The sequence below is a fragment of the Aedes albopictus genome, chromosome 3, assembly GCF_035046485.1.
Source record: "Aedes albopictus strain Foshan chromosome 3, AalbF5, whole genome shotgun sequence".
In the NCBI taxonomy this organism is placed as follows: domain Eukaryota; kingdom Metazoa; phylum Arthropoda; class Insecta; order Diptera; family Culicidae; genus Aedes; species Aedes albopictus.
In genome coordinates, this window is record NC_085138.1 from 149891779 (window position 1) to 149919553 (window position 27775).

Consider the following 27775-nt stretch of genomic DNA (forward strand, 5'->3'; position numbering starts at 1 on the left):
CATCGTACAGAGCTGTCAAACTTCGTCGTTTCTTTCGTTCGTTTCCCATCCCAGCTCATCTTCGTTCTTTATCAAAGTCCTAAAAACGCTAAAAACGAAGAAACTGCAGTGCGGGAGTGCTGACACGTACATCTTCCTGTTCTCGCGTGAAATTTGCCAAAAATTTACCGCTATCCGGGTCGAAAATTGTTCTGAAAATCCGTTGGTCGTAATGGTGCGCGTGTGATTTACCGGCTACCGGTGGAATTTCGGGCGTTCTGTCGCGAAATAGTGTCGAAAAGTTGTATAGAGTTTTGCTGTGCCGTGGTGCGTTGCGTGTGTGACCGGAGGAAGAAAAACAAGCAGAAGCAACAAGGGCTGCGAAATGGATGATGCACTGCTTGCGGTTGTTTTGATTGCGCTGGTGGCCAGCGCACTAGCGGGGAACGGTGAGGACATTGTAAATTCCGGTGGTCCGCAGATGGTGCGGCTGCTGGAGGAACCGGCCTGCCCGCGGTTGCGGGAGTTATGCCCCAACGCGGCCAAGGGGATGGAGGACCTGAAGGCGCTGGAGTGTGTGCAGAATTTGTCCCAGGAGCAGGTGGACGCCTTGTCGGAGGATTGCCAGCATTTGATTTGGAGCCACACGTTGACCCTGATGGATGATCAGAACATCCAGCGGTTGGTGCAGAAAGGTAAATAATAGCAAATTGATAGTGCGATTCCTTCGATGGGTGGGGGTGATTGTTTTGGGATGCGAGATCTAGTGGCCAGTGTTGCCGAATGTAATTATTTTCAAGACATGCTAAACATGCTTGATTGTTATAAGTTTTTTTAGCTCAAATTGAGCTTCAATATATTGAATTTTAAATTAAGTAGGATATGGATCCTTTGTTACAGAGGTCTTGTTGATTTATTTATTTTTTATTATGTTTTGAAGTGGTACTGATTTGTTTATATAAGGTCCAAATTCGACGGGTTCTTTTCGTCATTAGGAGTTTTTGTCGGCCAAATTTCCTGGTCAAAACTTGATCAATTAATTAAACTTGTTTGGGAAAGATTTGAGGCCAATTGCTAAATTAATTACCTTATGCAATTCGGAATTATAATTTCAATTTAATATAACTCGTTTCTAAATCATAATGATCAATTTTTCCACACTGTTTCATTATGCAACTGAAATGAGTACGACTCGTGCTGAAAAAATCAACTTTTTGCATATTTTGGAGAAGCTTCCTGGATGAATCTATACTTTTTCTCCGGGGAACTTCTGCATGAATTCCCGGGAACTTGTGGTTTAAGTCTTTGAGGCCTTTCCGGGAAACTCCTAGAGGAGTTCTTGATTATTTTTTGGTAGAATTCTCGAGGAACTCCTGAATAAATTCCCCATGATCTCTATGAGAAATTTCTGAGAAAAAAATTACAAGCAACTCCTGCAACAATTCCCGGAAAACTCCTGCAAGAATTTACGGAGAACTCATGCAGGAATTTCCAGGGAACTCTTTGAAAAATTCTCGAGCAACTCCTGGAGATATTCTCAAGGATCTCTTGAAAAAAAAAACCTGAGGAATTCCTATGAAAATTTTTGAGAAACTTCTGTAGCAATTTCCGGGGGACTCCTGAGAAATAATTGATGAATTTCTGGAGGAGTACCCGAGACACTTCTAGTGGAATTCTCGAGGAATTCCTGGAGAAAATCCTGAGGAAACCCTAAAAAATCGGGGGAATCGTGAAAGAATTTCCGGGGAAATGCTGGAGGAATTCTCTAAGGAAACCCTGGAAGAACTTTTGGAGAAAATCCCGAGGAACTTCTACACGAATTCCCGAGGAGCTTCTGGTGGAATACCCAAAAATAACTGAAGAGAAATTCCTAAGGATCTTCTGAAAAAAAAAAAACAAATTTAAGAAAACTGCAGAAATTTACGGTGAACTGCTGGAAGAATCTCCGGGAAACTCCTGTTAGTGTTCATGGAGAACTCCTGGAAAAAATTCATAGTATCTCCTGGAGGATATCCCGAGAAACTCCTGGAGGAATTCCCGAGCAAACTCCTGGAAAAAATCTCGAAGAGCTTCTGGTGGAATTCCTGAGGAATTTTTGGAGAAATTTCCGAAGACCTCTTGGAGAATTTCCTGAGAAATTTCCTAAAGAAATTTCCGAAAAACTTTTGGGGTAACTCTGGTTCACGAGAAACTCCTGGGTGAATTCTCGGAAAAGTACTGAATTTCCGAGGAACTCCAGCAGTAAGTCTCGAGGAACTCCTGGAGGAGTTGCGATTATCTCCTTGAGGAATCCCTGAGACACTTTTGAAAAAAATATCAAAGATTTTCTGGTGGAATTCCCGATGAAAATTCCCGAGGATTACGTTTCCGTCCATTTTTCAAGATGATCCTGCTCCTGTATTCTCTGCAAATGCAAGTTTTAGGGTCGTTGAACAGGTAAAAAGTGAGGTTACTGTTGTGTTCTGTGATTTATAGGTTTAATAAAAGACGTGTTCATCACTTGGTAGTTAAACATCGACTGATTTATTCAACTGAGTATGGTATTACATTCGGTTCACACTCGGGTTCGCTCTCTGATTGTGAGCTGTATAACAGTTTAACTTCGGACACTACAGATACGAGATGCCACTGGCTATTGGAGTAAATTCCCGAAAAACTTCTGTCTGGAGAAATTTCTGGAGAGCTCCTGAAGGAATTCCTGAGGAACTTTTAAAAAGATCTCCTGGAGGAATTCATGAAGAAATTGTCGAAGATCTCTTGGAGAAATTCCCGAAAAACTCCTGGAAACAGTCTTGAGGAACTCGTGGAGGAATTCTCGAGAAATTCTTGGAGAAAATACTGGCTAACTCCTGATATAGGAAAAGTTTTGAGGAACTCCTGAAGGAATTTCCGTAAAATACCTTGTGGAATTCTCATGAAAATGCTGGATGAATTTTTGGTCATTTTTTTCCGGAGAAATAATGATGGAATTCCCATGGATACCTGGAAGAAAAATCCGGAAACTTTTGGAGGAATTTTTATGGAATTCGTGGAACAATTTCCGGGGAACTCGTGGAGAAATTTGTAGGAATATCCTAAAAGAATTCCTAGGGAAATCCTGGAGGGATTCTTACATAAATGCCGGAGAACTTTTTGCAAGAAGTCCTGTGAACTGCTGAAGTAAATTTCGTGGAAATCTTAGACGAAATTTTCGAATAAATTTTGGATAAATTTCCAGGAAAACCAGAGAAATTCCTAGGAAAATCCTGGAGAGATTTTTGCACAAGTTCTTGGTGGATCCCTGGAAGTATCCTCGAGGACACACTGATATATGTTGCCCTTTACTGGCGTTTACCAGGTTAGCTGGCATGTCATAAACATACAGAAAAAGTTGTAAGTATAAGGCACCGAATGTTGCGATACTATTTCGAGGAGTCCTATGTCAAAGTAGGAGCATTATTTCTGACAGATAACGACATCGTAGCATCTGCTATGAAAATGGAATGAAAATAATTATGTGAGAGAAAAGGCGACTTGGAGTTTAGAACGTTAATGAATTCAGTAAACTAGTTATTAAAATAGTGCTTGAGTATTACAGATTAACATAAATTATAAAGGTGAGTTCGTGTCATTCAAATATTGTGGCATAAGTTTATTAGTGCTTTATTCAATTACCACAGCAAACACCATAGATCCGGCGAAGCCAATAATTGTTTGCATAGAGTGAGGGAAGAAGTAGTAGATGTCGCACTGAAAAAATGTTCGATACACTGAAACCAAGATAAAAGGAATGCGAATTAATAAATTTAATTTCAGTTTTACGCGGTTTTACCTTATCCATCAAACGACGTCATTGAATCTGCTCAAAGAAGTTCAGCTATCCGACCCTCGGCCTTAGGCTATGCAACAGTAATAATTTTGTCAATAAGCAACAGCTGAGGAATCAATGGAGGGATTTCCGAAAAAAATCTGGATAAAATTTGTGACAAAAACTTTGAAGGAATTTCCGTGGAACAACTGAATAAGTTCCTAAAGATCTGTTAGAAGAATTCCCGGAGAAATTCTGGAACTCCTAAAAGTATTCCATGAGAAATCCTGGAAGGGTGCCCGGTTCAATCCTGCATGAATTCCCATGCAGTGTTATTTGAATTTGCAAGGAAATCCTTGAAGAATTCCCTGAGAAATTTTCGAGGAATTCCCAGGAATATGCTGCAGAAGTTCTTAGGAAATCATGAGGGTTATTCTGGGAGAATTCCTTGAGAAATCTTGAAAGAATTTCCGCAAAAAATATGAATTTCCGAGGAAGTCCTGGAGGAATTCGCGGAAAACTTTTGATAAATTACTTGGAAATCCTAGTGGGAATTCCCCGTGAATTTATGAAGAAATTCACAGGGAAAACTCTAAAGCAATTACCATTGAACATCATAAAGGAATTTTCACATAGGAAGTTACGGGAGGAATTTTTGGGGAACTCTTGAAAAATAAGATAGCCTAATGGCATGAGACTCATGCACTCGTCGTCTCGGGAGACATATACCGAATTGCTGGCACAACATCCATAGAAACTCCCAGTAATGTGTAATACTCGACTAGCCCCGTGGCTATACCCTCTCAGGGTCGGCGACAACTTGCGGGAAGAATACTCACCCCACCAACAACGTGGACAAATTTAAACGAGACGTCACAAAGCAGAGGACAAAAAGGGACATGTGCAAAGCAAATTATGACAATAACAACATATAAGGCTAAACATAATATAGTTTTATTATCTAGGGTTTACAACATAGAATAATAGAGCTCGTTGCGGCCGTTCTGGATACCGTTGGGGCCCTTTGGTGCGAAGGAGCGAGGAAAGAGGTTATGCATACCTTGGTGTTTCCAGTGGTCGGCTGGGGTAAAACCGGCGGGGACGTTAAAGGTGACAGTACATTTACCTCCCAGAACTTCGTCGATGCCGCCGGAGATTGTTGCTTGGCAGTTATGTCGTCGGCCATTGCATGACCGCATGGATGAGCAGCTTCGTCGCGGAGAAGGGGGGGGGGGGGGGTATGCAGTCTTGCTCTTTCTCCCCCAGTTCCCCGTCGGTGCCGCCAGGGAATGGTTTTCGTTGTGGGTTTCGTCGGCCACCGCATGGCCATGTGCTGAACAGCTTCGACACGAGGGAGGCGGCAGTCGTCATTACTCTCCCAGTTCGTTCTTGGTGCCGCCGGAGAATGTTCTTCGGCGTGGGTCTCGTCGGCCATCGCGTGGCCACGTGTTGTATAGTTTCGCCACGAAGGGGGGGGGGGGGGGGGGGGTCTTCCTCTCTCTCTCCCAGTTCGTCGTCGGTGCCGCCGGGGATAGTTCTTCGGCGTAGGTTCCGATGGCCTCGTAGTGAGCAGCTTCGACGCGAAGGGGGGGGGGGCATCCGTGTCTTGCCCAGTCTTACGTCGGTGCCGTCGGGGAATATTGTTTAGCTTTTAATCGTTGTCGGCTATCGCCTGGCCGCGTGGACAAACAGCTACGACGAGGAGGGGAGGGGGCCTGTCTTCCTCTCTTTCCCGGTTCCTCGCCGTTGCCGCCGGGAATTGCTCGTCGAACTAATCGTCTCCTACCACCGAATGGCCGCGTACTCCGAACCCTTCGTTGGGCTTTTAAAGTTGTTCTTCACTAACACTCCGTATTTGCGTCCGGGCATTCAAAATCGACCTTCGACCCGACGCAACAGTCGGAAAATACCTCTAACTTTCTTCACGACCCGAGAACAACTGTCTCTCGTCACCCTTTCTCATCAACCTCTCTCGTTATCCTCCTCGTTCCTCCTTCCTTCGCTCCTATATCTCTTCAGCTCTCCCATCAGTGATGCCGGATTTCGTGGTGCCATATCGATCAGTTGCTCCCACAGAGATGGGAATCGTTTTTATTATGGTACAAGGAGGGGGTTTTATAGCTATTCAAATTAACAGTTTAGACTTAATTAGCAAACTCTATTCAACATGAGCTACTTCTAGTAGATGTAATGCTGTTGGTTGATTTTTGTTTTGACCATTTACAATCTTCAGTATTGTCTTTTTATGTGTCCACTTTGTGACGGTTTTATAACCGGTAACAAATGCCACCAGTTATCAGCCGGGATCGTATCAGGAAACCACCATATCTGCCGAAAAAAAAAAATCAGAAGCAATCATTCAGCACAGCATCTTACAACACCTAACAGGCCTATTCTCAAATTGTTTATTGCAAAACAAAGTTTTATACTGGAAGCAAACCTGTCGAGCAGTTTCAAATTTGTTTAAAATAGGGTATGTGTGCCATCAGTAATCTCACGCTCCCATATTCATCCTATTTGAAAACAAGCGATTACGGCACCGATTGATTCCGTTCTTTTTGTTTTCATGGATGCTCACTTCTAACAAAAAATATAAAAATAAGAAACAAAACAAACAGCGCTTCAATCCTTTGTTTTTCGTAGGATGAAAATGGGAGTCACATGCTTAATAAGGGAACCAATACCCTATGTGCTCGAAAAATAAAACTAGAACTGTGCATTGCAGACATGCAGTTTTGGTTTCAGTTTCATGTTAATTGCGAACGGCCTAATGTGTATTGTTACTAAAAAAAGTCTACTTGGTGAATTCTCGCTAAAACCAGACCGCCATTCACATAAAGTGTGGGATTTCAATTTTTTTGTATTGCTTATTCGCTTGGAAATGATAAAAAGGATGAAAACCGTTTTGGTTGAGTTACAGGGGATAGACAAAATGATCGGGACAGGCAAAATTTCCCTTTTTTAAAAATGATCAACTAGCTGTAACTTTTCGAAAAGTTCATCAAATATTCTCAAATTTTCACTGTAAGTTGATCAACTAGTTGTGTATTAGTGGTCAAAATATGAAAACACTCGGGCTATTCTGCTTGAAGTTATAAAGATTCTAGAAAAAGGTAGAATTATTCGATAGCCAAATTTGAGCTGTTATATCTCCGGATTCAATGAATCGAATGCAATGAAATTTTGACCATTTATGACTTATATAATGAGCTCTGAAAAACTTTTTACTTAACTTGAAATTATTAACAAGAGAAAAAGTTATAGCGATTTCAATTATTTCATGATTTTTTAGTAAATTGGTCTATTTTTGATATGCATCCCATTACTTTTTCAATTTATTGCCGGCTGTGTAGTTACTTTCCTTCAAAAAATATTTATGTAGAAGTCAATTAGAGGGAATTGAAATGAACTATAATCAGCATTTTTTGAAAAGTATAAATGTTGCCTGTCCCGATCATTTTGTCTATCCCCTGTAAAATTATGGACCCCTCGCTTGACAAAGGACTGACAATGTGAAGAAAATGAATATTTTTCATCGAATTGTGCCTAATTTATCAAGTAAATCTCAAAAATTCATGTTGTAACATGTACAAAACTTCACATTTCTATGAAGGGAAAATATAGATCTTTCATTTGAAGTTGGAATTATTTTTACAGCAGAGGCGCCTCGTCCTCCACATTCCTTCTTTTTAATTTCAATAATATCTTGGTTTTGTTTGAAAACAATGCAATGTCATTACATTGAATAATTTGTTTAGAATAATGAAACTTTATGTTTTACTCTTGGTTTTATTTCAAAAAATAACTTTGTTGGTTGTGTTTGAATAGCTTAAGGGAAGATTCAAATATTACGTCCATCGTTTTTCGGGATTTCTAGACCCCCCCTCCCCCCTCTGTCACGCAATTTACCTATACCCAATACACGTACTGTCACACTTTTCTAGACCCCCCCCCTTCCCCAAATGTTGGGGGCCCTGTCTCTATGCCAAATGATTTCATGCCAAATGACACAGACTCCAAATAAAAAAAAATGGGTACTTTGACGGGAGCGTGTGGAGATGCCATGAGCTATTGCTTTATACCATCAGCATTTCTAGTATCAGTCATTCAGGGAACAGTCCCCAGTTACTGATTTTCGGGATATGTAATGGTATCCGGGGAACTGTTATAGGATTACCTTAATAACTATTATCATTGTTCGTGATTATTCATTCTGTTCTAATCCGGTTGTCATTTATTTTCAGGTTGTCCCAAACATTACGACAAATTCCCTTGCACCGCCCAGCATGATCCGGGTCAGTACCTGGCCTGTGTGATTGACCATCGGGACCTGGTCAAGGGTAACGGCTGTCGAGAATTCATCCAACGGCTGGAGTACGTAGCCTTTTCCGATTATCGATTGATCGGTTCCTTTCTGAAGGATTGCACCAGAGACATTGAAAGCCTTAGTTGCGGACGGATCAGCAACGACAACCGGAAGGTCTCTCAAGGAGAGACCATATCGTGTTTGCAGAACCAGCTGGACCGGTTGAACGGGGACTGCAAGAAGGGCGTTCTGCATCTGTCGGAGATTCAGTCGGACGATGTGAAGCTGGATCGCCAGTTGTTCTTGTCCTGTGCCGTTGATGCGATCAGGTTCTGTCCGTCGATTCCTCCGGGGTCACAGATGGTGCTGCGTTGTTTGATGAAGAATCGGAACGACGTAACAATGACCGAGCATTGCCAGAAGCAGCTGATGCGAAGGGAGAAGCTGATAGCTCACGATTACAAGGTTAGCAAAGGGCTGACCAGGGCATGCAAGGAGGACATCAAGCTGCATCATTGTCGGCGGGGGGTTTCCGACGATAAGGACGTCCGGTTGGCACAGATTCTGCTGTGTTTGGAAGCGATCCAAAAGAACAACACCAAGCTGAGTCAGGATTGCGTGGCGGAAATCAACGACCACCGCCGGATGCTGATGGAGGATTATAAACTGTCGCCGGAGATTTTGACCGGTTGTGCGGATGACATCGACAAGTTCTGCAGTAATCTGGATGCCGGGGGTAAGACGATTCACTGTCTGATGGAGCATGCCCGGCCCAAGAAGAAGAAGGAACGTCGCGTGACGGAGGTGTGTCAGCGCGCGTTGGAGACGTTGGTGAAGGTGGCCGACGTTGGAGAGGATTGGCGTGTGGATCCGGTGTTGAGGAAGGCTTGCAAACCGGTGGTGGATGTGGCCTGTTCCGATACGGAAGGCGGCGATGCACGGGTCATGTCCTGTCTGATGGAAAAGATTGGGACGAACTTTATGAACCAGGAGTGCGAGACTGCGCTGCTGGAGATTCAGTACTTCGTCGCCAGGGATTTCAAGCTGGATCCGCAACTTTACAGGTGAGTCGGTTTAAAGTTATGATCTATTTAAGCAAATATACGATTCTGTTGTCTTTTCAGAAACTGCAAGGACGACGCCATCCGATTCTGCAAGGCGAAGAAAACCTGGGCCGATCTGGAAACGGGTCAGATGGACCCGGAACGGGGACCCCTTATTCTCCCATGTCTGCACCGGTACGCCTACCATCCGGAAAAGGAAATGCAACTCAAGCCGGAGTGCTTCCACGAGGTCAAGCGGGTTATGCGTCAACGAGCCCGATCCGTCGATCTGATCCCGGAGGTCGAGGACGAATGCATCGACGATCTGGCCTACTTCTGTTTCGACAAAACCGGCAAAGGCGAAGAAATGCTCTGTCTGCAGGAAAACCTAGAAAAGTTACAGCAAAAATGCAAGGATGCAGTCAGCAGTTTTACCGAGGAGGAAGCGGCTCACATCGAGCTGAATCCCGTGATCATGACCGTTTGCGGCGATGCCATGCAGCGCCACTGCGCGGAAATCTTGAAAACCGGCAAAGACGAAGGCGACATGATGGAGTGCCTGATCTCGTACAAAAACGACGCCGACATGCGAAACGACGTCAAGTGCCGGGCCGCGATCGAGCACTTCCAGATCATCACGCTGAAAAATTACCACTTTACGTACAAGTTCAAGGAAGCGTGCCGGCCGTACGTGGCCCGGTTCTGTCCGCACAGCAACACCAAGTACGACGTGGTGGCCTGCCTCAGCGAGGTGATGCGTAACGACACCATCAAGGGGGCGAAGCACTCGATTCCGAAGGAGTGCCGGCAGCAGGTTAGGGCTCAGCTACTCCAGCAGCGTGAGAATATCGACTTTGATCCGAAACTGAAGGCCGCCTGCCGGGAGGAGATCAACTCGTTCTGCTTCAACGTGCCGCACGGATCCGGTCAGGTGAATAGGAACAATGCAAGTGTGATTTGTCCTTTGATTCATTGATTCATTTCGAACGATTTATGTGTTTTGGTTTCATTTGCTCGAGGATGGCTTGTGGCTTGGGGTCGACTTTTTTTCAAGAACTTTGTTATTCTTTTTTGTCCTCGCATAAGCGTTGTCTCTCGGGGTCCCTCCTTGAATTTCTTGGAGAATTACCCGATTTTTTTCTATTTATTTTGTGTAGGAGCACCTAGTAGTTATTCCCCAAATTTCATCGAGAGGTTTTTCTGGATTCGTTTCTGGAGAATCTTTCAGGATTTCTACAGCAGTAGTTTCAGGAATTTCTCTCAGCTATTTCCGTGGAATTTCCTTTAGGGTTTGTTCCGGAAATATTGTTTCCAAAGATCCTAGAATCTCAAGGAGTTCCTCTGGAGACATCCGCAGATTTTTATAGGTGTTCTTTCCTTCTCTAGGAGCTTCTCTTGCGGTTTTCCCAGAGATTTATACCGAATTCATGAAGTTCTTCAGGGGATTTCATCTATCTTCTTCTTCTCCTTTATGACTCAACGTCCCAACTGGGAACTTGGCCTACCTCGCTTCAACTTAGTGTTCTTTGAGCACTTCCACAGTTATTAATTAAAGGGCTTTCTTTGTCTGCCATTGCATGAATTTATTGTGAGGCAAGGACAATGATACACTTATGCCCAGGGAATCGAGAAAATTTTCCCGACTGAAACGGGAATCGAACCCGCCGTCTCCGGATTGGCGATCCTTAGCCTTAACCACTAGGCTAACTGGAGACCATAGGTTTTCCCGAAATCGTCTCCATCGTTTTTCGCTTGATTTCTTCCGAACTTTCTTCAAAGATTTCCACGGAGCTCCTTCAGGGATTTCTCTTAGACGATGCCTATGCCTACCCATACGTGAATAAACCTAAATTTGCAACCCCTATCATAGCGTTAGGTCCGTCAGGAGATTTGACTGAAGTTAATGTAAGGATTTCTCTAGTAGTTACTTTAAAAATTCCTTCATGATTTTCTTCTCGTATTCCTCCAAAAATTTTTTCAAGAATTCCTTTAAAAGTTTCGTCAACAGTTTCTCCTGGAGTTCATTCAGAAGTTGCTCCAGAAAGATCTTCAATAATTTCTCCAGAAATTCCATCAGGGATTTATTCAAGAGTTTCTTCATACATTCCTCTGAAAATTCTGTTAGAAGTTTCTCCTAGCGGTAAATCAAGGATTTCTTCTAAAAGTTCCTTCAGAAATTCCTCCAGGAAATTATTTTTAATTCCTCCATGAATTCCGTAAGTAATTCATACAGATCCATTTCTTCATGGTTTTCTCCAGGAATTTCTTCAGAGATTCTTCCAAGAGTTCCTTTTGAGATTCCTCCAAGCATTTTTTTGGCGATTCCACTAGGAATTTCTTTAGGGATTCCTCGAGCAGTTCCTTCAGGAATTAGTGTAGGAATTTTCCTAGACACTCCTTAACAAAATTCTCCTGGAATACTTTGAGGAATTTCTCTTGAAGTTCTTTAAGGGATTACTCCTGGAATTCCTTGAGGGGTTTCTCCAAGAACTCCTTTAAAGATTTATACAGGGACTTTCCCAGGAATTTCTCCGGGAGCTTTCCAGAGATTTCTGCAAGAATTTCTCCTATAATTATTTGTGGGATTTGTCCCAGAATTCCTTGAGGAATTTCTTCATGTACTTCTATATGAATTCCTCCAGAAACTTCTTCGGCTATTTCTCCAGGACTTCTTTGGGGACTTCTCTAGGATTTCTTCTTGAATTTTCCCCAGAATTTCTACAGGGATTTTGCTGAAAATCTTTGAGTCACTTCTCCTGGAATTGCTGGAGATATTTCTTCAGGAACGTCATCAATGATTTCCCATGAGCTTCTTCTTCTTCTAGGGATTACTCCTGGAATTCCTTGAGGGGTTCTCTCAGGGATTTCTTCAGGAACTCCTTCTGGGATTACTACAGGAGTTTCTTCAAGGATTTCTCCTTTCTTCTGGAATTCATTGAGGCATTTTTCCTAAAACTTCTTGAGAGATTCCTCCAGGAATTCCTTCAGAGTTTTCTCGAGGGATTCTTCCAGGGATTTCTTCAGGAACTCTTCAGGAATTCCTGCAGGAATTTCTTCGATATTTTTTCCTTAAATTCTTTGTGGATTTTTTTCACGGAATTTCTTCATAAACTCCTATATTCTTCGGGATTTCTTTAGAAATTGCTTCAGAGACTTTCCTAGAAATCTTTGAGTATTTTTTTCTTGGAATTGCTGGAGAGATTTCTACGGGAACTCCATCAGGAATTTCTTTTCAAAATTCTTCAGAGATTTCTCGAGGAATTCCTTCGGGGAATTCTCCAGAAACTGTGTCGTGGATTTCTTCAGCGACTCTTCCAGGAACTCCTTCAGAGATTTATACAGGGACTTTCCTAGGTATCTCTCAGGGAGCTTTTCAGGGATTTCTGCATCAGGAATTTCTCCTATAACTATTTGAGGGGCCCAGAATCAAAGGGGTGTAAGTAAAGCAAAGCAAAGCAAAACAAAGATAACCGTACACATCGTAGTTGCTACTCCGTGATTGACCAGAACAATCGAAGTTGCACAGAGATCCAATGAATGGTGCTTGGGACTAGCTACACACTCTCAATGTGCACAAATCGAGAGTTCAATATTTTAAAGTCAATAACGGCGTCGGCCACGTCCTTACAGTCATCGGGAAAGGGGAAGGAATGTTAGTTTGACAACCGTTGTTACTAGAAACCGTGGAATCCACAGCATCCCCACAGTTGTCTCAGGAAGGAGTATTTGTTAGTAGGGTAGGGTAAGGTGTGGAACTTGGAGCCACCTTTGGTAGGTGATATGATCCACAAGTTATATGAAAATACACGACACGGTCTTCATCCCGATTATGATTTATTTGGTCGCGATAGTAAGAGTAATGCACATACGTCAACGATCTTTCTATATTAAATGCGTCACCGCATTGATCGTTTACACTACCGTGAAAACCGACTTTTCCACGAAAGTTATAGCGCGCTTCTGATTTTGCATTCAATATTCGCGTCTCCATCTTCCTATTGAGAAAACCGATCGACTCACGGAAATAGTCGCGCGTTTCACACAATATTGAACTTAGAATATATATATATACTAGCTGTACCCGGCAAACTTTGTCTTGCCTACTGCGTTTTTTGACGTTTCAAATTTTTAGGCAAGACCAAATCCTCGGTCAAAATGTATGGAAGATCGATTTTCAAAAACTCTCAATTTTTCCATGTTTTTTTACCTCATAAACCTTCCTTGGGTGAAAACTAACAGAACAAACCTAAGGCGACCAAAATTGGACCTTCCGTTCGCAAGTTATGCGCGGTCCCACGTATGCCACCTGCATTTATATATATATATATATATATATATATATATATATATATATATATATATATATATATATATATATATATATATATATATATATATATATATATATATATATATATATATATATATATATATATATATATATATATATATATATATATATATATATATATATATATATATATATATATATATATATATATATTGTCTTAAATTCCCCCAGGAATTTCTTATGAGATTTTGCTGGAAATCTTTGAGATACTTCTCTTGGAATTGCTGGAGATAATTCTCCATGAACTCCATCAAGGATTTCTTCATCAGTTTCTTCTCAAATTATTTCAGAGATTTGTCCAGGAACTCCTTTAAGGAATTCTCTAGGAACTACATCGTGGATTTGTCCAGAAACTCTCCAGGAATGTCTCCTTGATTTTTTGTGGGATTTTTCCTGGAGTTCCTTGAGAGATTTCATCATGGACTCCTTCGAGGATTCCTCCAGGAACTCCTCCAGTGATTTATTTCAGAGATTCCTCTAGGAATTTTTGTTTCTTGAATAGCTCTAGGAATTTTTCCTGGCTTTTTCGAGCTATTTCCCCATTAAGGATTCCTCCCGAAACTCATTCAGTGATTTATTCTCAAACTCCCTCAGGGGTTGCTTCAGGAACTCCTTTATGCATTTTACAGGAACTCCTAGATGAAGTTATTCTAGATCTCCTTCATAAATTTCTCTTGGAACTCTTAGAGGTATTTCGCCTAGAGTTCCTTGAGGGGTTTTTCTGGATTTTCTTGAGGGATTCTTCCAGAAACTCTTTTGGGGCAATTATTCTAGGAATTTATTCAGGGATTCATTCAAAGATTCTCCAGGCATTCCTTTAGAAGCCATCTGGAATTTCCTGGAGTTTATTCAAGGATTACTGCAGAAGATCTTTTAGAGATTCCTCCAGAATTCCAGGATGTTCATCTTGGTTTTTCCAAGATTTCCTTCAGAGATTTCTCCTGGAATTCTTTAGAGAATTTCTCTTAAAGTTCCTTGAAAGATTCTTTTTGGAATAGGACAGATCGGTGAAGTACTAGATTTGTAGTAATGAGCTGAATTTTAGTATGGTGAGAAGGTCAATTCTCCGTTTCTGCAACAAAATGGTGCAAAAAGCGTGGGTATTATTATTCCTTGCCTAATTTGATGCTGTTTGAGCAAAACTTTGGGTAACCGTTTTGTTGTTTTCTCCATTTCTTGCAACATAAACATCATAGTTATCCAAAGTTTTGCTCAAACAGCATCAAATTAGGCAAGGAATCATAATACCCACGCTTTTTGCACCATTTTGTTGCAGAAACGGAGAATTGACCTTCTCACCATACAAAAATTCAGCTCATTACTACAAATCTAGTACTACACCGTTCGTGCTCCATTGGGTACAATTGGTGAAGTACTAGATTAGCATTAATGAACTGGATTTGTGTATACTGAGAAAATAAATTCTCCGTTTCTGTAAGGAAATCGTGCAAAAGCGAGGGTTTTATGATTCCTTGCTCTCACACTTTTTATACCATTCCCTTGCAGAAATAAAGAATTCACCTTCTTACCATACAAAAATTCAGCTCATTACTACAAATGTAGTATTTCGCTGATCGTGTCCAATTCTTTTGGGAATTTCTCAAGGAATTTCCGTAATAGTTCCTTCATACATTCCTTCAATTTAATCAAAGGGATTTCTCTTAGAATTTTTTGTGGCATTTTTCCTGGAAAGCCTTGAAGGATTTCTTGATATACTCCGCCAGGGATTCCTCCAGGAAGTACTTCGGTGATTTCTGCAGGAATTCTTTTAGATTTTTTGCAGAAACTCGCCAAGAATTTCTTCAGAGAAGGAATTTTCCTGGAATTTCTTAAGTGACTTTTCCTGGAATTATTGAAGAGATGTTCTCAGGAACTCCTTCTGAGATTTCTCCTCAAATTCCTTTTAGGATTTGCCAAGCAGTCCTCCAAGGATTTCTCTAGGAGCTTTTTCGAGGATTGGTGTTTGAGTTCCATCAGGGATTCCTCCAGGAATTTCTCGAGATTTTTTTCAAGGAATTGTTTCAGAAATTTCTCTAGGAATTCTTTGAGGGTTATCGCCTGCGGCTCCTTGGCTCTTTGAGAGGTTTCCCTGAAACTACTAGAAAATTATCTACTGCAATTGCTGTACAGATTTTTCCAGGAACTCATACAGGAATTCTTTCAGGAACATTTGCAGGGATTTCTTCATAAACTTCTACAGGAACTCTTCGAGGTTTCCTTCAGGAGCTCCTCAAGGGATTCCTCCAGGAATTTATTGAGAGATTCCTCTAGTAATTCATTGAGAGATTCCTCTAGGAATACTGGCAGAGATTCTGCTGGAATTCTTAGCGGAATTTCTCCTGTAGTTCCTATGGGATTCTTCCATGAATACCTTCAGAAAATTTCCCTGGTATTCTTTCCAGAATTTCTCCTGGAATTGCTGACAAGATTTTTCCAGAAACTCCTTCAGGGATTCCTCCATTAACACCTTCATGGATTCCTATAGGGACTTTTTCAGGGATTGTATTAGGTATTTCTTCTTGAATTCATCAGCAATTTTCTCAGACATTCATTCATTCAAGGATTCCTATAGAAAATCTGTCAGAGGGTTTTCCTGGAGTTCATTCAAAGATTCCTTCTCAGATGTTTCCTTAAATCCCTGAATCGTACGACAATGGGGCACGTTCGGTGTAGTACTAGAATTGAAGTAATGAGCTGAATTTTTGTATGGTGAGAAGGTCAATTCTCTGTTTCTGCAAAGAAATGGTTCAAAAAGCGTGGGTATTGTGATTCTTTGTCTAATTTAATGCTGTTTGAGCAAAACTTTGGATAACTATGTTGTTTATGTTGCAAGAAATGAAGAAAACAACAACACGGTTACTCAAAGTTTTGCTCAAACAGCATTAAATTAGGCAAGAAATCATAATACCCACGCTTTTTGAACCATTTCATTGCAGAAACGGAGAATTGGCCTTCTCACCATACTAAAATTCAGCTCATTACTACAAATCTAGTACTTCAATGACCTGTCCTATAGGACAGATCGGTGAAGTACTAGATTTGTAGTAATGAGCTGAATTTTAGTATGGTGAGAAGGTCATTTCTCCGTTTCTGCAAAGAAATGGTGCAAAAAGCGTGGGTATTATGATTCCTTGCCTAATTTGATGCTGTTTGAGCAAAGCTTTGGGCAACAGTGTTGTTGTTTTCTCGATTTCTTGCAACATAAACAACATAGTTATCCAAAGTTTTACTCAAACAGCATCAAATTAGGCAAGGAATCATAATACCCACGCTTTTTGCACCATTTCTTTGCAGAAACGGAGAAATGACCTTCTCACCATACTAAAATTCAGCTCATTACTACAAATCTAGTACTACACCGAACGTGCCCCATGGGGCATGTTCGGTGTAGTACTAGATTTGTAGTAATGAGCTGAATTTTTGTATGGTGAGAAGGTCAGTTCTCCGTTTCTGCAATGAATTGGTACAAAAAGCGTGGGTATTATGATTTCTTGCCAAATTCAATGCTGTTTAAGTAAAACTTTGGGTAACCGTGTTGTTTAAGTTGCAAGAAATGGAGAAAACAACAACACTGTTACCCAAAGTTTCGCTCAAACAGCATTAAATTAGGCAAGAAATCATAATACCCACGCTTTTTGCACCAATTCATTGCAGAAACGGAGAATTGATCATCTCACCATACAAAATTCAGCTCATTACTTCAATTCTAGTACTTCACCGATTATGTCCTATTGACCTTCTCACCATACAAAAATTCAGCTAATTACTTCAATTCTAGTACTTCACCGATTGTGTCCTATTGCTGCGGGAGCACCTTCAGGGATTCTTTAAAGAACTCATTTACTCTTCTGGATTTTTTTCCAGGAGTTTCTTCAGGAGTTCCTCATGAAGTTCCTCTAGCATTTTGACCTCCAGGAGTTTTTTTAGGAATTCTTGCAGGAGTTCTTCAGCTTCTACGGGATTTACTATGAGATTTACCTTGGGATTTCTCTAGTTAGCCTAGCTTGTATGTAGCAGCATACGGTCTTTGAACGACCCATCTCCTTTGCAATGCACAGAAACAAAGTCCGACGCATACGGAAACGCCTTTCGAACTAGACTTGTGCGCCGCCGCTGCCGACAGTTTCAAAACAGTCAAAATTAAGTTTACATAAAGTTGAGCTAAAAAAATATCTCACGATTACTATCGTAACAGTTTTACCACAATGCAAACATTGATTTCTTATAGTATTTTTTCTTATTTGGTAATGATAATAAAATATGATGATCATTAACGAAAGAAAAAATCTATGATTTATATTCGATCACTTTAGCAGTTCTAGACGCTAGTCAAAAACGTTCTCTATAGCGTCCTTTGAAATACGAAACTCTTGGAACTTTCTCATTTTCACTTCATTCATTATTTACATCTCTCCAGAAGTTGTTTTGGGAATTCTTCCAGAATGATTAAGTGATGCCACCAGGAGATCCATCAGGATTTTCTCCAAAAAGATCATTAAGGAATCCTACAGGGGTTTCTTCAGGGATTACTCCAGAAGTTTCTTTTGAGATGCCAACAGGATTCCTTCACAGATTCCTCCTAAAAGCCATTCAAGGATTCCTCTAAAACTCCAATCAAGCGTTTCCTTCACTTCCAAAATTCCAATCAAGGGATCCCTTCACTTCAGAGATTTCTTCATGGGTTTTTTTTTAGAGGATCTTTCAGTAATTCCGACAGGAGTTCCTTAAGAGATTCTTTCAAGAGGATTCAAGGATGCCTCCTGGAGATCCATCAGATATTTATCCAGAAGATCCGTTAGGGATTACCTTAGATGGACCTTCAGGGATTAGTCTAAGAGTTCCTTCCTTCTGAAGTTCCTTCAGGGCTTACTACAGCAGTTCTTTCAGCAATTAGTCCAGGTGTTCCTTCAGATATTGCTTCTAGAGTTCCTTCAGGAATTCCTCTAGAACTCTTATCAGGGATTTCCACTGGCGTTTATTTTTGGATCTCTCTCCTCAGAGCTCCTTCAGAGATCTTTCCAGGAGATCCTTCAGGGATCACTTCAGAAGCTCCATCAAGGACTCTTACAGGAGTTCCTTTTTGGATCGCTTCTAAAATTCCTTTAGAGATTCATACTGGAATTCCTTGAGGGGTTACCCTAGAAATTTATTTTCAGGAGTTTCTCAAAAGAATCCTCCAGAATTTCTTTCAGAAATGTCTTCTAAAGCTCCTTCTGGGAGACCTTCTGAAATTTCTTGTAATTCCTTTGGGGATTTCTCTAAGAGTTCCTTCAAGTATTGCTGCAAAAATTCCTTCGGGATTCAATCCAGAAGTTCTTTCGAGGGTTCATGCATTATAGTAGCTCTTTCAAAGATTTCTCCAGAAGTTCCTTCAGTGAGCTCTCCAGAAGTTGCTTCTGGGATCATTCCTGTAGTTCCAGGAGGATTCAGGGATGCCCCAAGTGTTTTATCAGGGATTCCTTCAAAAGTTCCTCCAACATTTCCACTAGGAGTTCCCTCGGGTATTCTTTCAGGATTTTCTTCAGAGATTCTTTCAGGAAGTTTCAAGGATGCCTTCGGAGATCCATCAAGAATTTCTCCAGAAGTTTCTTCGGAAATTCTTACAGGAGGTCCTTTACAAATTGATCTAGGAGTTCCTCCAGAAATTCCTTCTAAAGTTTTCCCACAGAAGATCCTACAGGGATTAGTAAGAAGCTCCTTCAGAGATTCCTTCAAGAATTTGAGGGATTCGTGCAGATGTGTTTTTTCTGAGATTCCTCCTGAATTTCTTCAGGGACTCCTCGAGCGTTTCATCGGAGATCTTTCCAGGAGTTCCTTCAGGGATCTCTCCAGGATTTCCTTCAGAGATTCTTACGGGAGGATTCAAGGTTATCTCCAGAATAATTTAGAGATTCCCCCGGAAGTTTCTTCAGGGATTCCTACAGAAGTTAAAAAAAAAGACTCGGATACGTTCACTGCTACCCAGAGTCACAGCCGAAAACTTTTCCTGACAGCTGCGGCGAGAAAACCCCCGCACTTCCCAGCACGATGCGACTAAATGGACGGTGACACTCGCTGCACTGCCACGAAGCCACACAGACAGAGAAGTTTTTACAATTATTAGTTCCTTCTAAGATTCCTGCAGGAGTTTCTCATGAGATTCCCCGAGAAGTTGCTTTAGGGATTCGCTCCTGGAGTTCTTCCAGGGATCGCTCCTGGAGTTCTTCGGAGATTTTTCCAGGAGGATTCACGGATGCCTCCTGGAGTTACATCAGAGATTTCTCCAGAAGTTCCGTCAGAAATTCCTACAGGAGTTCCTTCAGGGATTGTTCTAGTAGTTCCATCAAGAATTCTCTTAGAACTATAATCAGGCATATCTACAGGATTTCCTTCAGGGATTCCTACTGGAATTGCGTCGCGGAATCCTTCTGAAAATCTTTCAAAGATTTCTTAAAAATTCCTGCTGGAATTCCTTCGAGAATTTTCCTTGAAAATCCTTCGAGGACTTTGTCAGATATTGCTCCTGGAATTCCTTCGGAGATTCATCCTGGACTATCTTCGGGGATTCCTTCTGGAATTCTCTTTTAAACTGAATAATGTTGACATTTTTTCGCCTCTCCATGTGCTTTGTTTACGATATAAAGTTATAACTTTATACTAGTATACTAGTACTAATTAGTACTAATACCAAATAGTACTAATTAGTACTGATACCAAACACCAGTGGAGAAATGAGGTAGTATTTTGCCAACGATGATGTGAACGCTCGGTGCGAAAACGATTGAGTATCAGAAATGAATACCCAATATAGCCGAGGCGGTAAACGCACGGGTATTCAGCATGACCATGCTGAGGGTGACGGGTTCGATTCCCGGTCGGTCCAGGATCTTTTCGTAAAGCAAATTTCCTTGACTTCCTTGGGCATAGAGTATCTTCGTGCCTGCCACACGATATACACATGCAAAATGGTCATTGGCAGAGGAAGCTCTCAGTTAATAACTGTGGAAGTGCTCATAGAACACTAAGCTGAGAAGCAGGCTTTGTCCCAATGAGGACGTTACGCCAAGAAGAGAGAGAGAGAGAGACAAAAAAATCTTGTAGTTCTTATAGATTTGAAGCACTTTACTACAGGACAGGATAGAACACCTTGAATATCCCAGAATATAAAACACCTTTGATATTCTTGACGAAGAACATATGAATACACATGAAAGTAACCCACATCCAAATTCAGCTTTTAGAACAACTGGTACATATGTCAATTATTTCGTTTTTCCAAACTGCATGGTGTTCTGGAAGATCTAGGTTGTCGGTAAAGTCTCACATACAAATATTTCCATATTTCCTCAACAGAGGACTCAATTTGCAACAACTTTGCCGAAGACAATTTTCTGTTTTATTGAATGTGTGAATTTATACAGCCGTTTCTATGTTGGGGTCACATATGACCCCTCCGACTGCAAAGGGTTAAGATACTTTTCCTGGAATTGCTGGAAAGATTTCTTTAGGAACTCCTTCTGGAGTTTCTTCTTAAATTCCTTCTAGGATATTCCAAGAACTCCTTCAAGGGTTTCCCTAAAAACTTCTTCGAGAATTTCTGTTGGAGATTTTTGGTTCCTAGTTTCATAAACTATATGAGTACGAACAATTCCTCCAGAGATTCCTTCAAAAATTAATCTATAGTTATTTATGTAACGAGTTGCAAAATGATGATTGTATAAAAAATCCTTCAGAAGTCCATCCAAGTATTACTTCAATAATTTGACCAGAAATTACTGCAGACATGGATTTCTTAAGATTTTTTATCCAGGAATATATATATAAACAGAAATTCTTCCAGGAATTCGCTATTCTGAGATTCCCCGAGAAATTCCTCATGGGATTGCTTCCGGGATTCCTAACGGGTCTTTTCTCTGAAATTCCTCCAAGAAATCAAATCCTCCGGGAATATTTCCGGTAATTCATTCAGGAACAACTTCGATGATTATTTAAAAAATGACTCCAAGAACTCTTCGTGGGATGCCTTCAGGAATTCCTCCTGGAATTTCTTCTGAAACTCCTCCAGGAATTAATCCTAGACTTCCTCTATAAACTGTTTAAAGATTCTCTTAAGAATTCCTCTTAGGATCGCTTCTGAGATTCCTCTTGGGGTTTATTCATGAACTCAAAGAATCATTCCGGAACTGCCACTGGGATTCCTCCAAGAGTTCCGCTACGTACTCTTTTTAGGAATTTCTCAGGAATATCAGATTTTACATTTCGTCAGGAATTTCAGCAATTTCTTTGGTACTTCCTCCTGGGATTTCTTCAGGAACTCGTCCTGGAATTCCCTCACGAATTGCTCCTTGGATTTCTTGAGGATTTCTTCCTCCGATGCCTCCAAAAATTGCTCAAGGGATTGCTCCAGAAATTGCTTCTGGAATTCTTTTAGGATTCCTCTGGGAATTGCTGCAGAGATTTCTCTAAAAATCATACAGGGATTTGTCCAGGAATTCCTCTAGAGATTCCTTTAGAAATTCCTCCAGGGATTTCTCCCGGAATTCCTCCAGGAATTTCAGCAAGGATTCCCCCTGAAAGTGCTCAAGTGATTCTTCAAGGATATCTCCAGGAATTCTTCCAGGTATTTTTTCTATGGATTCGTCATGGAATTTATGCAGAGATTCCTCAAGGGATTACTCCAGGAATTCCCACAGGCATGTCTTCATGTATTTCTCCAGGGGTTCCTCCAGGACTTTCTTCAGGAGTTCCTCCAAGAATACCTTCGATAATTCCTCCAGGAATTCCTACGCAAATTCATCCAAGAATTCCTTAGGAAATGCCTCCAAGAATTCCTTTGGAAATTCTTCCAGGAATTCCTTCAGAAATTCTTCCGGAATTGATCCAGAAATTCCTTCAAAAACCACTAATGTAATTTCTCCAAGAATTTCTCCAGAAAATCCTCCTGGAATTCCTTCAGAAATTCCCCCAGGAATTCCTCTTCGAATTTATCCAGGAATTATTCCAGGTATTCTTCCAAGTGATTCTTCTTGAAGTTCCACCAGCAGTTCATCCTGGCATTCCTCCAGGATTTCATCCAGGCATTTCTCCTGAGACTCCTCCAGGAATTTCACCAAGAATTCCTTCAGGAATTACCCTAAATATTTCGGCAAGAATTCCTCCAGGTATTTCTTCAGGAATTCCTCCAAGAATTGATCTAGGAATTCCTTCGGAAAGTCCTACAGTAATCCTCCAGGGATTCCTTCATAAATAATTTCAGGAATTTCTTCAGAAATTCCACCAGAAATTTTCCAGGGATTCTTCCGGGAATTCTTTCAGTATTTCCTCCAGGGATTCCTGCAGAGATTCCTCCAGGCATTCTTTCAGTATTTTTCCTTCATAGATTCCTCCAAAATTCCTCCTAGAATTGCTCCTGGAATTCCTCCAGAAATTCTTCTGGGAATTCCTCTAGGAATTTCCCCAGAAATTTCTCCAGGGATTCCTCCCAGCATTCTTCTAGAGATTCCTCCAAGAGTTCTTCCAGGGATAGTTCTACGGAATTTTTCCAAGAATTCCTCTAGGGTTTTCTCTAGAAGTTCCTCCAGGTATTCCTTCTAAGGTTCCTGCAGAAAGTTCTTCGGGGAATCCTCCAGGGATTTTCCAAGAATTTCTCCAGGATTTTCTCTAAGGATTCCTCCAGGAATTCCTTAAATGTTTCTTCATAAATTTCTCCAGGCATTCCTTCCAGCATTTCTTCCATAATTAGCTCCAGGAATTCTCCCAGGAATTTCTCTTGGAATTGCTCCAGGTATTCCTACAAGAATTCCTTCAGGTATTCCTTTAAGAAATCGTCCACGAAATCATGTAGGGATTTCTCTAGTAATACATCAAGGGATTGTTCCGGGAATTCTTCCAGAGGACCTTCGCAGAATTCCTCCAGATATTCCACCATGAATGCATCTAGTAATACATTCAGGGGTTTCTCCAGGCTTTCGTTCCGGAATTGCTCCATGGGTGCCTTAAGGAAATCATCCTGATATTTGTTTAGAAATTCTTCCAGGGATTACTCCAAAAATTCCTCTATCGATTTCTCCAGATATACTTTCGGAAATTCCTCCAACAATTTCCAGGATTTCAACCGGGAATTTTCCAGAAGTTCCTCAAGGATTCCCTTCAGATTCCTCTAGGAATTGCTTCAGGCATTTCTCCAGGAGTTCCTCAAGAGATTTCTTCGAAATTTTTTGCAGGGATTCCTTCCATAATTGCTCTAAGGATTTCTCCAGGGATTCCTACAGGATTTACTCCAAGTATACCTGCAGAAATTCCATCCTCTACCATCTGAATACCAATTATTATACTTATTAGTATTTTCAAATATAAGCCATCCTCGATGCTCTAAGTACAAAAAGATCACAAAAATCTCTTCCTAATTCTCTTACTAACAAAACTTTTTACCCAACCCTATCGGCCAGGTCTTGGAGTGCCTCCAGACGCACCACGGCAAGTTGGGCGAACAGTGCCAACACGCGCTGTTCACCATCAAGAAGTCCGAACTGACCGACAGTTCCACCGACTACATCCTGATGAGCACCTGCAAGGACATGATCCATCAGTACTGTCGGGACACCGAACCGACGGCCGTTCTGGGCTGTCTCAAAATCCACAAGGACGAGAACCTGTTTGACGGCCGGTGCCATCTGGTGGTGATCAACCGGATGATCGAGCAGAACATGGACTACCGGTTCAATCCGATGCTGCAGAGTGCCTGCGCCCGGGACATTGCCGATCACTGTACCGACATCGTGGCCAGTGCCAAGGTTAATGAGGAATTGAACGGAAAAGTAGTCGGATGCTTGAAGATTAAGTTCCGGGAGGGGAAGTTGCACACGGACTGCGAGAAGCAGATGACGGAGGTTCTGCATGAACAGGCGCTGAACTACAAGTTGAATCCGTTGTTGCAAAGTGTGTGCAAGGACGAAATTCAGGTTCTGTGCAGTTCGGGGGATGGTACGCCGGAGGAAGATCACGGCATGGTCGAGGAATGTCTGAAGCAAGCGTTCCTGCAGAAGCGGATCATAAACCAGGCATGCAAAGTGGAGGTGGCGGAGTTGATCCAGGAGGGTAAGGCCGACATCTATGCGGATCCGATGTTGCAGCGGGCGTGCGCTGTGGATCTGCTCAAGTATTGTTCCAACGTGCAAAGCGGGAATGGACGACGTAAGTGGAATTGATTTTCTCCAGACTTCCAGAGAATATGCAGTGTAATATAATAAACTAACTTTGGTCCTTTCAGTGCTCAAATGCTTGGAGGTGATTCTGCAGGACGAATCGAAAGCACTGGACGACGAGTGCAAAACGACACTAACGAAGCGAATGGAGATGTTCCGTAACGCTGCTGTGGTAAGTTTGAAGCTCATTTCAATAAATACAATCATGAACTGATCATTGGCGGAGCCAGCATTTTCTTTTTTCTTACTCACTCTCCTAAACATACACGAGAAAGAGCGTGATGAAAGAGGAGGCAAGCTGCCCCCTCTACTATCTTTTCTCTCTCGTGTATGTTTAGGAGAGTAAGAAAAAAGAAAATGCTGGCTCCGCTAATGGAACTGATCCTTTGTCTAGCGGCCAACGACGAAGCTGGCTCAATGACTTCACACGAGTGCGATCAGCTTTGTCATTTTCCATAAACGGATATGACCTAGTCTACGGAATAACTATTGATATTAAGAACAGCTTTTAGAAGAGGCATCACGTATTATTTTCCTGTATTTTTTATCCATCATAGGTGATACCCCAGGCGGAGAACCTCAGCCAGCTGTACACCCAGGTGGTGGATTCGCCCTCCAAACACTACTTCCTGCTGGTGCTGTTCGGTTGCGTCAGCATCGTCTTCATTTCCGGGCTGCTGTGCGGTCGCGTTTCCCGGCGAACGATCGCCCTCAAGAACAAATAGTCACGGTGGTGCCGATCGGTGCTCCGGCGCCGAAATGCCGCTGCTAAACCCTTGCTGGTCGCTTATTTGTAAGTCTTCCCTTCCTTGTTTATCGGTTTGCGGCGGCGGCAGTCCGGGGAAGGAACAGAGGAGGATATGCCAATAGTGTGAATTCAAAACGGACAAACTGTAAGGTCTCTGCGCTGGTAAGTATCTAAAGTGGGAACGACGATGAGCCAACCCATGTCTGCCGTTGAATTTTTGTGTCTGTGTTAATAGGACTTCGTACGATTATAGTTTTAGTACTGTGAAAATTTTGGCCGCTGTTCAATTTCCGGAACGGATCTCGGATCGTCAACTACTATACAATCCTGGTTGCCCTCTGTGGTACGATACATACTGAAAATGAGCCACTGGCTTTGGATTTGTTCTGATTTCGAAAAAAGCTAAGTCTATAGAATTATGCTACAATAAATTGTACGTACATAGTTTTGCGACTCCAAAGCTGTTGTTGACTCATTTTTAGTATGTCTCGCCTATGATATCATTTGTAAAATATTAGTTAGATGTGTTTTTTCGAAAGCTGATTGAACGACGAATGTGAGAGCTAGCTCGTGAAGTGTTTTCACATGTTTTTGTAGTAGGTATGAAATTCTGAGACCCTCCCCATCCTCCACCAATCATCGTGACTATATCCCAATCCCAAGTTTTACTTATACTAGAGCAAAAAAAAACTATAAAAGCAAAAATTTGTGCAACTTAACGTGAAAACTTGAAAGAAATCAGAGAGCAACTAATAAGCGAATGCCGATGGCAACATTATAGAAGACATTTTTTATAAGTAGATTTATTAATATACATAAAACGTAAGGATCAACAGTAATACAGAGAGTGAAGTAAAGATTGAAGAAAGTGGGATTTTTCATTGCTTCGAAATTCGTTCGTAAGAAATATCAATCTTATAAAGATGTTATATGGTAGCGAGATTTGTAGAAATGTCATCACTACAATTTGTTCCGGTAAATCTACGCCAAATAGCCCGGTCCTGGGCAAACCTTTTCCGGTAGCCCTGGACGTTATGTGCCCTCTGCAACAGTAAACAGCCATCGTGTGCGCGGCCTGCTGCGGGATCGCTGGTCTCTCTTTGGTTTTCTACTGAATTTTATGTTCACCCGTCGTTCATCCGGCATCCGAGCGACGTGACTAGTCTAACACAGCCTGCCGTTTTGTATTGGCCTAAAGTTTATGTATACGAAATTCTTGCGAAGCCGCCAGATACCGTATTATCCTTAACCGCCGAGTATTGTACGCAGCACCTTACGATCAAAGACACTAAATGGTTTTCTGATCTCTTCAACGTCCAAAACTCATGGCGGTGTAGCGCAACCGGCAAGATCAGCAGGGTGGCCACTCAACCGGGAATTCCGGGAAAACCGGGAATTACCCGGGAATCGCAAACAACCGGGAAAAACCGGGAATCTACTTAGAACATAAACCACCCTTAAAATTGAAGGTCCAGGATAATAATTTCTATTGCATCTACATGAGAATCATTATTTTTTTCTTAAACATGATCCATATTTTTGTAATCTAAAGATACTATATCGCAGATACTAGATACAGAGTTCAAAACTTAATCATAAGATTTATTTTAGATTTTTCTTAAATTTTGATTTTAAATCTTGGATTTTTTTGATAGAACTGTTGGGGGGCATCCATAAAGTACGTCACGCTTGGTGGGGAGAGGGGTTTTTCGGAAAAGTGTGACAAGCAATGTATTGAGTATAGGAAAAACCCGTACGAAGGGGGGAGAGGGGGTTGAAAATTCTCATTTTTAGCGTGACGTACTAAATGGATGCCCCCTTGTAGAGAATTACAATTGTTTTTGAAAAAGCTAAGGTATAAATGGAAAACTTTAAATAATGTGTCTTGGGTAGGACAGTCAGTGTATTGTATCATTACAGAAAAAAATATTGCCATATTAAAAAAATGCCTTATTTTACCGCAGTGTTCCTTTACAATTATAAATGTGTATGATTTTAGAAATTCTGTTAAATCGATCGTCTTCAAGAATTTCATAACATTTTTTCCAGTATTCCATGTTGGACATGTTCTTTAGATAGTATACAATCGATTCTTCCAGATTGCCTATCATTTCTCTTGATGATTAACCAAGGTTTTCTTCGCAGATTCTCCTAGAGATTAAAAGATTTAACAAGATATTTTCCCAGGGATATCTTGAAACGTCTCACAAGTAACTTTTCCAAATCAATTCAACCATATCAAGCAGTTTTACCAATAATTTCCTTTTTTTCAAGAAAATTATTGATAAAATTATAAATAATTTCTAAAGATTTTACATGCTTTTTGTCAAATACTTTTGGAGTAATTTATTTGGGAATTCCAACTATATTTTACCTAT

At 41.2% G+C, this 27775-nt stretch overlaps 1 protein-coding gene across 2 annotated transcripts; it reads left to right on the forward strand.

Moving 5' to 3' along the window:
- Positions 1-75: 75 nt before the first annotated feature.
- Positions 76-26254, forward strand: LOC109423975 (Golgi apparatus protein 1). 2 transcript variants are annotated; one of them, XM_029871933.2, is made up of 6 exons: positions 76-674; positions 8011-9136; positions 9197-10061; positions 23894-24638; positions 24715-24821; positions 25207-26254. In XM_029871933.2, exons 1-6 carry the CDS (start codon positions 365-367, stop codon positions 25372-25374), a joined length of 3321 nt encoding a protein of 1106 aa, XP_029727793.2. In that variant the 5' UTR covers positions 76-364; the 3' UTR covers positions 25375-26254. The 2 variants fall into 2 exon arrangements, with proteins under 2 accessions (XP_029727793.2, XP_029727794.2); XM_029871934.2 differs by having other exon boundaries at positions 9197-10046.
- The last annotated feature ends 1521 nt before the right edge of the window (positions 26255-27775 follow it).